This window comes from Xyrauchen texanus, chromosome 22 (genome assembly GCF_025860055.1).
Source record: "Xyrauchen texanus isolate HMW12.3.18 chromosome 22, RBS_HiC_50CHRs, whole genome shotgun sequence".
Classification (NCBI taxonomy): domain Eukaryota; kingdom Metazoa; phylum Chordata; class Actinopteri; order Cypriniformes; family Catostomidae; genus Xyrauchen; species Xyrauchen texanus.
The window spans coordinates 3,701,368-3,717,523 of NC_068297.1; the positions used below are offsets into that span (position 1 = coordinate 3,701,368).

At 35.4% G+C, this 16,156-nt stretch overlaps 1 protein-coding gene across 1 annotated transcript; it reads right to left on the minus strand.

Moving 5' to 3' along the window:
• Positions 1-11,266: 11,266 nt before the first annotated feature.
• Positions 11,267-15,416, minus strand: rab32b (RAB32b, member RAS oncogene family; the record flags this gene model as incomplete). Its single annotated transcript, XM_052153431.1, has 3 exons — positions 11,267-11,771; positions 13,429-13,706; positions 15,149-15,416. Coding segments are annotated over 3 exons (687 nt in total), but the record flags the coding sequence as incomplete, so codon positions are not given.
• Between the last annotated feature and the right edge of the window lie 740 nt (positions 15,417-16,156).

Consider the following 16,156-nt stretch of genomic DNA (forward strand, 5'->3'; position numbering starts at 1 on the left):
TTAAAATAAGCCTAAATATTTTATGGTACTTTACTGAAAACCTCACTGGTACCTTATAGAAGCTTAGATATTATATTATTTGATCAGAAATAAATGCAGACATTTATTCAACACCTTATATGCAAAACTGCAACTAAAATGCCGTGAATACAACACAATACTATTCTATAGCACATTCGAAAACAACAAAGTGCTTTCGAAATATTTAAGACATAAAAGTCAAAACCAATAGAAAATGTATTTATAAAAACTTTAACTCAGATGTAACCTATGGATGGTACCAGGTCTCTCTCTCTCTCTCTCTCTCTCTCTCTCTCTCTCTCTCTCTCTCTCTCGCTCTCTCTCTCTCTCTCTATCTCTCACACACTCTCTCTCTCTCTCTCTCTCTCTCTCTCTCTCTCTCTCTCTCTCTCAGAGAAGAGTGATAACAGTGCTGATACTGTTTGGTTTATCAGATCATCTGGGACGTCACCTTTAATGTCTCTTTCTGGATGCTAAGTAACACAACCACCTCCGTGGTCTCCATTCAGAGTGCCTCTAGGGTTTACTGATGTATCCATAGACGATTTTGCATGACATGAATTGCTCATCTATGAATAATAATAATGCATTGATTACAGTTTGAGTGATATTCTATTGCAATAGAATGTGGTTATTTCATGTGTTGTGAAAACGATAATAATATCTTTAAAAATAGTTTTAAGTTGTCAATATAAAGAAACTGATTAATATATACTGGTAAGAATCATGAAAAGGCTGTATTCTCTTGAGAATATATCTTGCTTTTTACTCATTTAGATAAGCAACATATGATCCATTTTAATACATTACAGTGGATTCAAATATATTGTAATTTGTGTATTGACTGCTTCATCACAATAACATCATAATGTTTTCAAATTGAAATATATATATATATTTAAATCATATTCACCAATGCTGCTTTATTTTGGCCAAAAGACAAACCTGTTTAACTTAAGAAACCTGATAAACTAGTTTTAATTCACTTGAAAGCACTAAATGTAGAAGATTATATGTGGCCACTAGATGGCACCAAAGTCATTCTCAGATTACCAAATGACGTTGCCATGGATGATGTCGTGACTGGTTTCTTCGGCCACATTTGATTTAAAATGTATAATAATATTATGATATCCCTTTATTTAATATTGAATCCTTTTATGGCAATAATTGATTTTCTTTCACGATCTGACCTTTAAAAAAAACAACATAATGCACTGTTGCCATCTTTAAAGGGATAGTTCACCCAAAAAATGAAGATTCTCTCATCATTTACTCTCCTTCATGCCATCCTTGATGTGTATGACTTTCTTTCATCTGCTGAACACAAACAAAGATTTTAAGAAGAATATTTAATCTCTGTTGGTACATATAATGCAAGTGACTGGGTAGCAAAATGTTGAAGCTCCAGAAGCACATAAAGGCAGCATAAAAGTAATCCATACAACTCCAGTGGTTAAATCAATTTTTTTTACTATTAATCAATTGTGTTTTTTATTTCTTCTGTTCAGACAAAAATGTTTTATAGAAAGGGTAAGAAGAGTTAAAGGGATAGCTCACACATAAATGAAAATTCTCTCATCATTTACTCACCTTCATGCCATCCCAGATGTTAATGACTTTCTTTCATCTGCTGAACAGAAATTAAGATTTTTAGAACAATTTCTCATCTGTTTTGCTCCATATAATGTAAGTGAATGGGTGGCAACATTTTTGAAGATACCAAAATCACACAGGTCAGCATAAAAGTCATCCAGTGGTTAAATCAATATCTTCTGAAGCGATATGATAGGTTTGGGTGAGAAACAGATCTCTTCCACGTTCTTTTTCTTGTGTTTTTGGTGATTCACATTCTTCATATCGCCCCCTACTGGGCAGGGAGAAGACTTTCAAGCAAATAAGGACTTAAATATTGATCTGTTTCTCATCCACACCTATCATATCACTTCTGAAAATATGGATTTAAACACTGGAGTCTTATGGATTACTTCTATGCTGCCTTTATGTGCTTTTTGGAGCATTACATTTTTGGCACCCATTCACTTGCATTGTATGGACCTACAGAGCTGAAATATTCTACTAAAAATCTTCATTTGTGTTCTGCAGAAGAAAGAAAGTCATACACATCTGGGATGGCATGAGGGTGAGTAAATGATGAGAGAATTTTCATTTTTGGGTGAACTATCCCTTTAACTCTTCCGAATGACAACATTGAACCTATTGAAGGAGTTCACATCAATCATCCACACATTTGTTTACATTTGATTAGTGACCATGAAATAGCTTATCTAAAATACAGTTTGTCTTCTTCATTTTACCTCCTAACTTTTCTTTGTTTTACATTTATCCAAAATCTTAAACTTTTGTTGAAGATGTGTCATTTTGAATGCTTGTATTTCCATATGGTTTGTGTCATTCAATAATCCAGGCATTTGCATTGCTCTTCATTTATACTGCAAACTGTCTTCTGTCCAGCATCCGTCCTGCTTGAGTGATTCTCAGGCTCCCTACATCAGTTGAGTCACCATCCGCTTCTTTATGAGAGCCATCTGCTCTCACACATGGAGCTTTCGCTTTACATAACAAGACACAAGGCAGAGAGAAGCGCTTGCCGCTCAAATGCAGCCCTTTTAACCTCCAGGTCACACTTTGAGGTTATTTCTTTGTTTGATTGGCAGGTCAGCAAGAAAACATGTAATACTTAATACATTTGCTCTTTTGGGTACAGCAGTTCAACCCAAGCTGCATAGAGACCTGTGCCTGACAAAAGGGATTCCTTGGCTCAATTTCCTCTAAAATCATTTGGAGTAGGGCATAGTGAACCCTAAATGAGATTAAACACTGATTAATAAAATGTGTTACATTTTGGATATGGATTATAAAAGGTGCATAGAGAACGTGAGGTATCCACAACTACATGGTTAATTATGAAATGAATGAATGAATGATGGACTAGGTGGCAGTATTGTGCTTTAAAAGGATTAGTTCAACCAGCCATACAAATTCTGTAATTATTTACTCACTCTTATGTCACTCCACACCCATACAAGTTGTGGGCTCATAACTCAAATATCTATCTCTAGATAGTGTTATAAGTTATTAACTTATTTATTTAAAAAATCTATACACTTAAGATTTTATGTGTCAATAACTCAAATGATTGTGTACAAAATTGAGGCTTTGGGGAATACCCATAATCCCTTGCAAGTTAATTATTTAATTGTGTTTAATTATAATAATGCTTCCTTAGTCAAAGGGAACATGGGGGCATTTAAATATACGTTGTTAAGCATTCATAGAGATTTAGCTCTTTTGTTGTATTATTTATGTTGTTTTGTTGCAAATAGTTGTTTCGTGTGATGTCACCATTAGGGTGATCCACTTTGGTCAAGTTGGACCCTGTTAAAGGGATAGTTCACCCAAAAATGAAAATTCTCCCATCATTTACTCACCCTCATGCCATCCCAGATGTGTGAGACTTTCTTTCTTCTGCAGAACACAAATGAAGATTTTTAGAATAAATTCTCAGCTCTGTAGGTCCATACAATGCAAGTGAATGGGTGCCAAAATTTTGAAATCACACAAATCAACAATAAAGTAATTCATATGACTCCAGTGGTTAAATCCATGTCTTCAGAAGTGATATGATAGGTGTGGGTGAGAAACAGATCAATATTAAGTCCTTTTTTACTATATATTCTCCTCCCTGCTCAGTCAATCTCCACTTTAATTTTCAATTTCACATTCTTCTTCTTGTGTTTTTGGTGATTCACATTCTTCATGCATATCACCCCCTACTGGGCAGGGAGAAGAATTTCTTGCTCACACCTATAATATTGCTTTGGCAGACATGGATTAAACCACTGATGTCACATTGATTACTTTTATGATGGCTTTGTGCTTTTTGGAGCGTCAACATTCTGGCACCCATTCACTTGCATTGTGAGGATAATTTGTGTTCAGCAAAAGAAAGAAAGTCATACACATCTGGGATGGCATAAGGGTGAGTAAATGATGAGAGAATTTTCATTTTGGGTGAACTAACTCCATTTAAGTTCACCTTGTGCCTGTGCTACAGAAGCTACTGAAGAAATAGTTGCATTTCAGTGGAGAAATACATTTTTTGATTGACCTAGAATCTTTTTTTAGATGAGCTGTGTCATTTGATCTAAATTATTTAATATTTATTTATTATTTAATTTATAATATATAAAAGTTATTATTTCATATTTAAATAGCAAATCTGTATTCAGTCTACTTACCTATCTAGTTACCTTAACTTAAATAGTTAAGTGAACTTAATTACACACGTTTTTGAGGTGCCATTGTTTCATTCAATTGACAGAATGAGTTTACTCAATCAATTGAGTAGAGTCAACTTATTTGGGTTTTAAGTATATATGTTGTCTGTAACTTATTGTACCCTTCTTGTCCAAGGATTCCCCCTGAACTCTCCTTTACTCACCTCTGAAAGTAGGGCAGAGGTACTGTATATAGGACACATACTGTTACTAAGAGATGGTTTAAGGTTTTCCTCTAAGCAAAATACTGTATAGCCACTTCAAATGAAACAAACACAGTTAAGTGGAGCTACAGTATCATGTCAGGAAATTTCAAGCAGTGTGAATCAGTCAGATTTCACATACAGAGTATATTTAATAGTTCCTAAAAAGGTTACAGTTTAATCACAATAAAAAGACTCAGCCTTACTTCATCAGGAGAGAAAAATTCACTTTGCATTATTTGTAAACAACCGCACTGTTGAGGGGCTCAAATAAGTGGTATGTAGAACAGATCCCCAGACGCACACCAAGGACACTACAAAGAAAAACTACGGGACAGTGCGGAACAGATGGGAGAGTAAAAATATCTGCTCTCTTATACACACCATGTCAGCAGAATCCTGCCTCCAGGCTCGTCTTTTGCATGAAGAATCACATGGAGTCCACCTCTGAAATCAGTGAGACCAGAGTGAGACACCATCCCATATTAAATCATTTAGAAATGAATCAGCACATAATCAACAGACAGCTGAAGAGATCTCAGCACAAACATGTTTCATTTGACAGTATACTGGGGTGCATGTGGTTAGGAGTGCCATCACATCCTCAACTCATCTTTGAGTTTGTGTTTGTTTCGATTGGCACCTGATGTCTATAATAGGCACGCACAATGAAAAATGCTACATTGTTGCATTAATGTAACAGTTATGAAGCAATATAAAGTTGCTTAAGTTAAAAATTGTAATTGGTTAACTGTAAATTACCTTATCATGATTGATGAAAAGTCCCTGTTCAGGGTTTCCATAGTGATTGAAAACTATTTAGTCATTGTAAATATCTGGGATGCTAAAGGTCATGGAAATAAATGAAATCTAAAATGATTTTTTTCTAGTCATGCTCCACTAAAATATTTCAAAGGCTAGAAACCAGAGGAGGGGGACTCGAGTTACATGACTTGACTCTAGTCGCAAATTTAAGGACTTGTAACTTGCTTGACTAAATGAAGAAAATGACTTGACTTGACTTTGACTTGAGAACCAGCGACTCGAGACATGACTTTGACTTGAATTGCATGACTCGTCAATTACTTGAATGTTTCAATAACTTATAAACAATAATGAAATGTGTTTAAAAAATATTGCGACATCAATTAATTCATATGCAAAAATGTAAGCCCGCCGGCACCACTGATCAGCATCTGTGCAGTTTATGCTGCTCTCACAACGCGCCAAAATGACAGACGATTGTCGAGTTCCCAAAATAATCTCTTTTGGATATAAAGATTTCGAATTGGACCGTGGGAATAAAAAAAAAAGATTTGCCAGATGCACAATATGCAGTGCAAAAATATCCGATACAACCACCACAACCTTGAATTTCATCAGACATTTCAAAAACCAAAAGGAAAGGAAAGTAAATCATTTCATTATCCAGTAGGATTAATGTGTAAAATTACAGTTCAAAAGTTTGAGGGTTGTCAGTAAATAAAAATGATTCACAATTAATCTCATGTTTTGTAGCGCGACAAGTTTGAAATGTACATTTACATTGACATATATTCATTTGGCAGACGCTTATCCAAAGCGACAAAAAGTTTCACTAGCATCAGAATAGCATTCAAAACAGATTTAAGTCCAACAAGAATTTTTTTTAGTGACTGGTTAAGTGCTCTTGGAAAAGATGTGACAGAGAGTGAGTCAGCTTCACGGATGGAGTTGGGAAGGGCATTCCACCAACGTGGTATGATGAAACTGAGAGTCCGGGAAAGAGTTTTGGTGCCTCTTTGTGTTGGTACAACAAGGCAACGTTCCTTAGCCGACCGCAGGCTTCTGGTGGGAGTGTAGATCTGCATAAATTATTTTAAGTATGCTGGAGCAGACCCAGTGACTGTTCTGTATGCCAGCATCAGAGCCTTGAATTTAGATACGTGCATGAACCGGCAGCCAGTGGAGAGAGACAAAGAGTGGTGTAACATGTGCTCTCTTAGGTTCATCAAAGACCAGACGTGCTACTGCATTCCTGGATCATTTGCAGAGGTCTAGTTGCACTTGCAGTGAGGTCTACAATGAGAGCGTTACAGTAGTCCAGTCTAGAGATGACAAGTGACTGAACAAGCAGTTGTGTGGCACGTTCAGAGAGGAAAGGTCTTATCTTCCTGATATTGTGGAGTGTAAATCTTCATGATCTTGCAGTCTTTGAGATGTTGTCTGTGAAATTTAGCTTGTAAATTACCCAAAATTGCCTCTAAATGTGTGTGTGTGTGTGTGTGTGTGTGTGTGTGTGTGTGTGTGTGTGTGTGTGTGTGTGTGTGTGTGTGTGTGCCTTTTCTAAACCTTCTCAACATTCAACAATATACCATAACCATTTGTTGGCAATATAAAAACATAACAGGCAGATTTGCAGTCACAACACTTTATTTAAAACGTGACAAGTAGTATAAAATATACAGAACGACTCGTGACGATATCCAAGTGCTCTCATTGTGATTATCACTTCTGAAGACTTTAACTAAAGCCCTTGAATGCAAAACCTTTTTGACTATTTTATATAAATGTATCTCTGAAGGGAACTGACTGTCTTCAGAAAAGTTTCGATGGCATTTTCTTTTCATCTTACCTCATTATAATGCCTAATAAAGAATTGATTGATTATAAGCACAGCAGGGCTGCTTTGTGTACAGGCGTTACCAGTGTAACAGCTATATTTCTGCTGCATAAGCGCCACCTACTGTCAGAAAGAGAATTTGCATTTTCATACAGCCCGTCTGCCGTTTTTGTTAGATCGATGTGAAAATGTGACTGCATTTTGACACAGCATACACGCAGTGTTATACATTTAACCGGTTAATTCTAAACAATTCGGATAATAGGGTATCTAGAAGTATTCACAGTATTTTTAAGTGCCCATGATAAAAAAATACTGTGCATGTTCATTTAATGCAATTTACTAATATATATATATATATATATATATATATATATATATATATATATATATATATATTAGGGCTGTCAATCGATTAAAATTTGTAATCGAATGAATTACATGGTGTCCCAATTAATTAATCGCGATTAATCGCATATACAATTATTTGCTGATAAAGCCCCTCATATAGCAATAATTCAATATATAAAGATTATAAATATTTTTATCAATATATAATTATACATAGTTATCTTTAAATATATATATATATATATATAAAATACAAAATATTCAGATAATTAAAATGCATTACATTCTTGTAGCAGAAGAGTTAATCATTAATAAGACAAAACAAAAAGCGGCTTTAGAATACAATGTATTGTTTACTACCATATTATTGATCATAAGTCAATCATTGGCACACAGTTCACAGCAATCCATTACACAAGTGAATTTATCAATCAGTTTGAGATTTATTATGAGGACTTGTTAAATCGACAGCCCTAATATATATATATATAATGTATATAAGTTAATCTTTTCAGAGCAAAAATAAATATTTATTTAAAAAATCTTTATTTTAATACTGTGGCTTGCCTCGACTTGACTTGGAACTCATCAGGACTCGACTGGACTTGCTTGATTTGTCTGCGCTGCACTTGAGACTTGACTCGAGACTTGATGGTTAAGACTTGAGACTTGCTTGTGACTTGAACATGTGTGATTTGCTCCCACCTCTGCTAGAAACCGAAAGCAATCTTTATGAAAGAAAAAAAATCTATAATAATTTTTCGGTAATCACAAATGACCTAAATAGTCGTGTAAATTAATTTGTCAAATGGTATGGAATCCTGCCTGTTTGACTCCATATTTGTTTGCATACTTTATTCAAAAGGTAAAATTATATTTTATTTCTTAATTCTGTGCATTTAGATTTATGTTACATTTTATGTTGTTTTTACAACCTGTTGGATTTACATTAACATTTATGCATTTGGCAGACACTTTTATCCAAAGCGACTTACAGTGCCCTTATTACAGGGACAATCCCCCCTGAGCAACCTGGAGTTAAGTGCCTTACTCAAGGACACAATGGTGGTGGCTGTGGGGATCGAACCAGAGACCTTCTGATTACCAGTTATGCGCTTTAGCCCACTACACCACCACTACTCTGATTTATAATGTGAGTATTTGTCACAAGTGGGAAAGGCCACTTTGGATGATATTTAACGCATTACGTGGCCCTCCATAGTAGTACTTTTGTTACAATGGTTGTTATAAATACATTGTAATCCAAGCAGACATTTGTAGTTCAAGGAGAAACAGTAAGTATATTATCAGTTAATAATATATATATATATATATATATACTGTCATAAACTGTTAAACATACAGTCACTAAAATGTAGATTTGTTTTACAGTAAAGTTCTGGCTATTTTCTTTTTTACAATATATTTAACCCCCAAAAATGTAAGTTTATTATACATTAAAAAGATGGACTTGATTTGTTCATGATTTTTCTGCTCAAATCAATGAGATATTTTATAAATAATTCACTTCCTGCTTCGTTTATGAGGGGTTCGAGTAACAAACAGGATGAGTCTGTCATCTTCATAAGCTGTGAGTGCACCACAATTTCAGACACTATGACATAACAATGCCTTCTTGTATGTCTCAATACTAACAGGCAGAACTACCAGAGAAAGTTCATGTTGTCCACCTGTCTGCAAATGCAAACAGATGGATAGTGCTCACAGCTTAGAAGAGAACTTTTCTTGCACTACCCCTTGGAGAACCCATTGCACAGATCAACACATTCTCCACAAAACCATCAGACCTGTTTTACATAATACGGTGGTGTGTATGAGCTAATAAACATTTGAAAATGTGCTCAAAACTACTCTTCCATACATAGAAACCTGAATATGCTGGCAGCTGGTGCCTAGCAGTTAGTTTAGACTGGTGTGGAAGATTTAACTCGGAATTGTTTGCTCAATATAGTACAGTTCTCAGGGGGAAGTATCAGAATTCTGGAGTTCTTATAACATTACAAATGCATGCCAAAACTGGGTCAAGCTGGGAGCTGCTGCCTATTTCCGCAAGATCAACCATTGTGTATGGAAGCTGTGCATCATGTTGATGCGTTTGATAATTCTGGTGACCTGGATTATGTTTTGCATGAGGTGTATTTCACTTGTACATGTCACATATTTGTGGACAATAAATTAGATACCGTAAAATAGGGCAGCAACATTGGCCTATATTAGTTTCCACTTTCTTAATTTGAATTTTACATCAAAACTTCTGGATATTTTGGAATATAAATGCAATGTTCAGAGAGTACAATATAATATATAAGCATATGATCTAGCAGTACTCTCAGGGATGGCATTATGCATTTGTGCTGGTTGGCAAATTAATTTTGTAACAGAGAAACCTTAAGTTCTGATGGAATATTTATTATGGGGTTTTTTTGCCTTTATTCTGGCAGGCAAAAAGTAAGTTACATTTATTTTTCATAAACACTTTCTCACTAATGCCAAGAGAAAACTGCTCAAACACAGGCTAGCTAGTTAGATTGTTAATATTATTATTGTTGTATTTTACAAATGAAAACAACACTTGAATGTTAAACTTGAAAAAGTAAAAGCCAGTGACTCTCAACGGGTCGCAGTTCTTTTCTGATAGAGTTGCAGACAACAACAGTCTTGCTGGCAATTCTACAGTATTCTGGTGCAAGTTCATGTGTCAAATTAGACAAATGCCAACATGGACCGATTGCATGACACACCCTGATTTCAAAACCATAAAAGGTATAAATATACAGTAAATATCTGATCTAGGCTTCGTCAACCCTTGAACACATACAGTATGTGGGTCAAAAATGACCCAGCACCTACATTTTTACAAGAAGTGGTCATTTGATCTGCCCCAGGTATTCATCAGTTAAGGTGTCTTCTATCGTGTGAAGTAACTTCTTATTTATTTAATTTAATATATTTTAAAGTATCAAGAGAATTTGCATCACTACCCCTACAATGCACATGTGGGTCCTATTTGGCCCATGTGTGTTTCTGATGGTATTCACTGCATTTAACACTTATATTATTGTTGTAATCCATTGATTGTTTTAAGTTTCCATTTGTTATGTAAATTATATGTTAAATACCATGTATACGTTCATATTCATGTGCAGTATAATGTATAGAAAGTTGTCATTCTGCCGATGCTTTTATCCAAATTGTTTAACATTATAACAGGGACAGTCCTTATGGAGCAACCTGAGGGTTAGATGCGTTCTTCGGCAAGGACTCAATAGTTATCGCTCCTGGACCACTTCTTAGTGTATTGGAAATTGCAACTTTTCTTTATTCAGTATGTCTCACCACTAAATAGCTAATAACTAAAATACAAATATGGAGTGGTGGTGGCGTAGTGGACTAAAGCACATAACTGGTAATCAGAAGGTTGCTGGTTTGACCCCCACAGCCACCACCATTGTGTCCTTGAGCAAGGCACTTAACTCCAGGTTGCTCCGGGGGGATTGTCCCTGTAATAAGTGCTCTGTAAGTTGCTTTGGATAAAAGTGTCTGCCAAATACGTAAATGTAATTAAAATAAAAATAAAATGTAATAAGATGTGTGTGTTAGAGTGGTTAGAGTTGAGACATTTCATATTTGACTACTAAACATAACAATTGCCCATATTTCGGTTATACAGGCTTTTTCACACTGTCACTCAAAACTCCTACTCCATGTTTTATGTGTCTGAAACTACAGGATTGAATGAAATATATACCAACTGTTCTCTTCATAACTTTACAACTGTTCACTTAGTTGCATTATTAATGTAATTATCATTAGGGATTATTGTCCTTGAAAAATAAGCAGTTTTATAAAAAGTAAGGATCTAGATCTAGATTTGACCCACATATATACATATTAGGGGGTTGAAGTGACCCACATATATACATTTTATGCGAGTTAAAAACATGTGTATGAACATTTAGCAAGGGAAATGAGGTAAATCACCTTAGAGGAATTTATTATATACTCAGCATAGTCATTCTGTCAAAAATGTAAAAACTTTACAAAACTGAATAGAGGAATGACTTACACAATTACATGACACTGAAATTTAACTTTAAATAGCTAACTCATGCTAAAAGCACCCTTTTAAAATTAACAGCAAGTAGAGTTCGTATTTGATTGCTGTGTGAGATTTATTTGGATCTCCTGGACTTCCTCATTCGCTGACTCCTGGTTGGCTTGAAGAATGTGCTTCACAAGGAATTTAGCAGCTGTATCCACATTGAAGTTCTCCTAAAACTCAAACACAACAGCAAAAGCCCCATTTAATCTATAAGTGCCTGTTTAATAGCAACCAATTGGAAAAAATAGTAGGTGCATTACTGCATTTCTATTCATATATATATATATATATATATATATATATATATATATATATATATATATATATATATCACACGAGCAAGAGTGCTATATGGCCCTACATCAGAACCTCTGTGATTCGAGTGCCGTAGGTAATCACAGCAGTGCTGATTTAGGGCCATATAGCATGATTGTGAGTGTGATTTTGCTTATGTACAACAGTTCAATGAACAAGTACATTTAAAAAAATTAGACAAAACTTGAGTACGGTCATAAAAAACACATTTGTGCATGGAAATACTTTCTTACGCGACAAATCAGAATCTGCCGTTGCTGGATCAAAACAAATGATGCGTCCAAACCTCTGTAGGTAATTCTTAAATGTCACTTCAGAAATAGTATCACGGCTTGTGCTGTTTCTAACAAGTCATTGGATAAACAAGGATGTGTGTGTGTGTGTGTGTGTGTGTGTTTGTGAGTGAGTGTGAGAGAGAGAGAGAGGGAGAGGGAGAGAGAGATGGCACATATGTGATCACCTGTTGCCACACCCAAGCAGAGATGCTGTCAGCTTTCTAAAGATCAGCTTTCTCAGTGGAAAAATAGCATCCAAGTGGGGGTATTTCTCCCTATTTCGTGGTAGCCGGTGCTCAAGAGTCATTCACTATAGAAACCGCAATGTCCTCCACCATTTTAAACAGCATCCATTGTGTATTTAATCAGCCTGTTGTGTCTCTCAGCTGTGATGAGCCTTAATGCTGAGGTTATTAGTTTAAAGCCGCTTAAAGCTATTTCCTAGCTTTAGTAGAAGTAATACAAGCGATCATGAAAAGCTGTTTGATGTAAACACTAGCTGATGCGGATTCACTTCACGTCACATCTCTCTCTCTCTCACACACACTCATTGAGCTGTTGTATATAAGCAATATCACACTCGCAATCGTGCTATATGGCCCTACATCAGCACTGCTGTAATTACCTACGGCACTCGAATCACAGCAGTGATGTTGTAGGGCCATATCGCACTCTTGCTTGTGTGATATTGCTTAAATATATATATATATTCATGAAAGAAATGTTTTTAAAAATCATTTGATTTAAATTAACTAACAAACATAGTTGATGCACAATTTGTTCAAATTGTTTGCCTGACATTGTCTTTCAGCTTATTATGCACCCCATATTTTGGCTATTTATAATGTAACTAGAAAAGTAAAGTTAATCTAGAAAAACTTTGAATGTCTAATTTAAAACACGTTTGAGGTCTGAAGGTGTGTTGTGAGTGGTTGCTATGTAGTTGCTAAGGTGTTTTTGGGTGGTTCCAATGGCGATCCCAAAAGAGTTGCTAATGTGTTCTCGTTATGTGACTGCTGAGGTGCTCTGGATAGTTGCTTGGTGGTTAGTGAGGTGTACTAAGTGGTTGCTATGGTGTGCTGGGTGGTTACTAAGGCATTTTTAAGCAGTTGTGAAGGTGTTCTGAGTGATTGTAAAGTAGATAGCTAAGGATTAAAAAAAACAAAAAACTAATTTGCACAAGTATGAGGCTTCATCAAACCAACGCAACTTGCCAAAATGCTAAACATCCACTCACCTTCGCTGATGTCTCAAACCATCCAATAAAACCCTTCTCTTGGCAGAGCTTCTCCAGAACAGCAGAATTCTGTTGGCACAATTTAATCTGATCACACTTATTGGCTAGCAGAACTGCAGGGATTGGACGGCCATTTTTCAACATTACATTACAATCGAGTTCACGTTTCCAGTTCAGAGCTCCTTCCAATGTTGAACCATTTGTCATGTCATACACGACAACTGCCCCACTCGATCCTCTGAAGTACACTCGGTTCATTCCCCTTACATGCTCTTGACCTGAATAAATGAAGAAAATATATAGGGTACAGTGGGGCTTAAGGCACTAGTTAAGGAGAATGTTTTTTTCTGGTTGCTGAGTTAATCAAGATTGGAAAAAGGTATTTCTTTTCATTGAATACTGATGAAGCAACAAGATTTGTGTGAATGCATATAATAAGGGAAGGTTGTTTTGATTCAAATTCATCTTTTTTTAAAAGTTGGCGAGGGGGCCTTACCCCACACTTGGGGGGTTTCCTGAAATTGTGTAGATATGGGGCAATAGTCATAGGGCAAATGTATCGACTTATGCATATACTTTTGAGACAGCAAGATGCTTTTTTGAGTAACACATTAAGATAATGCTTATTTCAAAATAAGACACACTATTTCCTGTTAATTTTGTCTCAAGTGTTCTATAAACAAATTAATCTCAATTGTGATTCAGTCAGTCAACGTGAGCCAGGGGTGCCTTTTTACACCAAATACTATCCTGTCACTTAGTAGTAAGTTATTGAAAAACGTTTGATTTAATCACAGGCGTAGGATTTAGGCATACATTTCGTTAGGGATGGTAGGGGCATGTCCAACTACCAACATTAAGAAGACTGGAAATGTCCCGACCCACATTTGGGCAATTTCACCACATAGAAAATACTTATTTAAATTTTTCATTGTGATCAATATAAAAGTTCGCAATATCATTAATCGTGTGTCAATTATTGTCAGACTCTTTCTGAAGCAGCGCACATACAGCATTGTCACATGGCACCTGTTACTTTTCTCAGCGCTGTTCAGGATTCACCAATCACAGTCGTGAAACTGAAAATTACAAGTATTTTGTCTCAAAATAAATGTGATATAGTTTTAGGGATTTAAGAAATTATATAAATTTGAAACATGAAAAACAAAGAAATAATATTAGATGAAATCACCTCAAAATCAACCTTTTTAGACCTTGCACACACACATATATATATATATATATTAGTATAGGCCCTATTAGTTAGTGTTATAATCTTGGAGATTTAATAATCTTTGCTGTGTTTTGATCAAATACTTTCTTGTAGTGTTTTCTGTGAGAGAGATCAACTTAAAACCATTCAAAAAATTGATTTACAGATTCATATAGAGTGGCTATGTATGTCCTGCCAATGGGAACCCGATGATGCATACTCAATAAACATGAATGTGAAACGGAAATTGTGTAATGAAGAGCCATATATGTACCTCATCATTACAGACAATGGCAGAAACTAAAAGCCATGACAAATTTTGTGATGAGTTTTTTTCACAAGTATTTATTCAACACAGTTATCTATACATCAGCATTCTGACATACCGTTTTCTAATTGTTGTTTTATAGTAATTCAAGTTTTTCTTAATGAACCTAAAAACTCAAGGAGAACCAGTACAATGCTGTTCTACCATTTTAGACAAATTGCTTCAGAAGGCAAACTTACCTCCTATATCCCATAGCTGTAATCTCACTAGAGTTTGACTGTCCCACTCAATGACCTTCATAGAGAAATCCACACCAATGGTCGATTTCAAGTCCTCGAAAAACTGATTTCTCACATAACGCTTCACAAAGCTGGTTTTTCCAACATCACTGTCTCCAATTACCAAAACTTTAAATAAATGTTCAGTGGATCCTAATTTGGATTCCCCTGACATTTTTCTTCGACAGTGGCAGCAAATAGCATCTGCACTAACTGACCTATTTCCGATTTATTCTGCTGATTAAATCCCTTGTTTTCCAGCCTCACGTCTGTAATGCAGACAGTGTCCTGTCTGTCTTATTTCGCTAACCATAACTTTACAATGTGAAGAGGGAGAGCCAATGTTCAAAGTTCATCTGAGAAATCCATGTGCAATGTTTATCGTTATGTGCATCTAATAATGGAGTAACAAAGTGAAACTAAGTTGTAGACTCGTCTTTGACAATGTCATATGAAAGCAATAACATACATAAACTTGTCACATTTTGGGAAATCATTAACGTAACACCATCTGCAATAACAACCCCGAGAGGTTATATACAAAATATACAGTTTTTAATCAGTATTGTAAACATAAGTAAACATGCTCACTAACTTGTTGAGAACCCGTTTGACAAATAAAGTGTAACTAAATTTGTACAAGTAGTTTATCTTAAGATACCTAGGGTCCATATAGGGAGTATGCAAACGTAATGTCTTTATAAGATATATATAAGAGCAGAAATGTTCTCTTTAAAGCTAAAGTATAGTTTTAAGACTATAGTATGCAATATGACAAGCTCAGAAACAAAAGAATATTTCACTGCAACAGAAACAACAAGAAAACTTACAGCATTATACACCAATAATACCTTAAGATAATATCTAAAATGTTACTCAAATACAATACTCTGTAATTTCATAACAATGTTGTAATTGTCATGTGGAGGACTTAAACGGTCATAACTATAACATGATGTAATTGCCAGG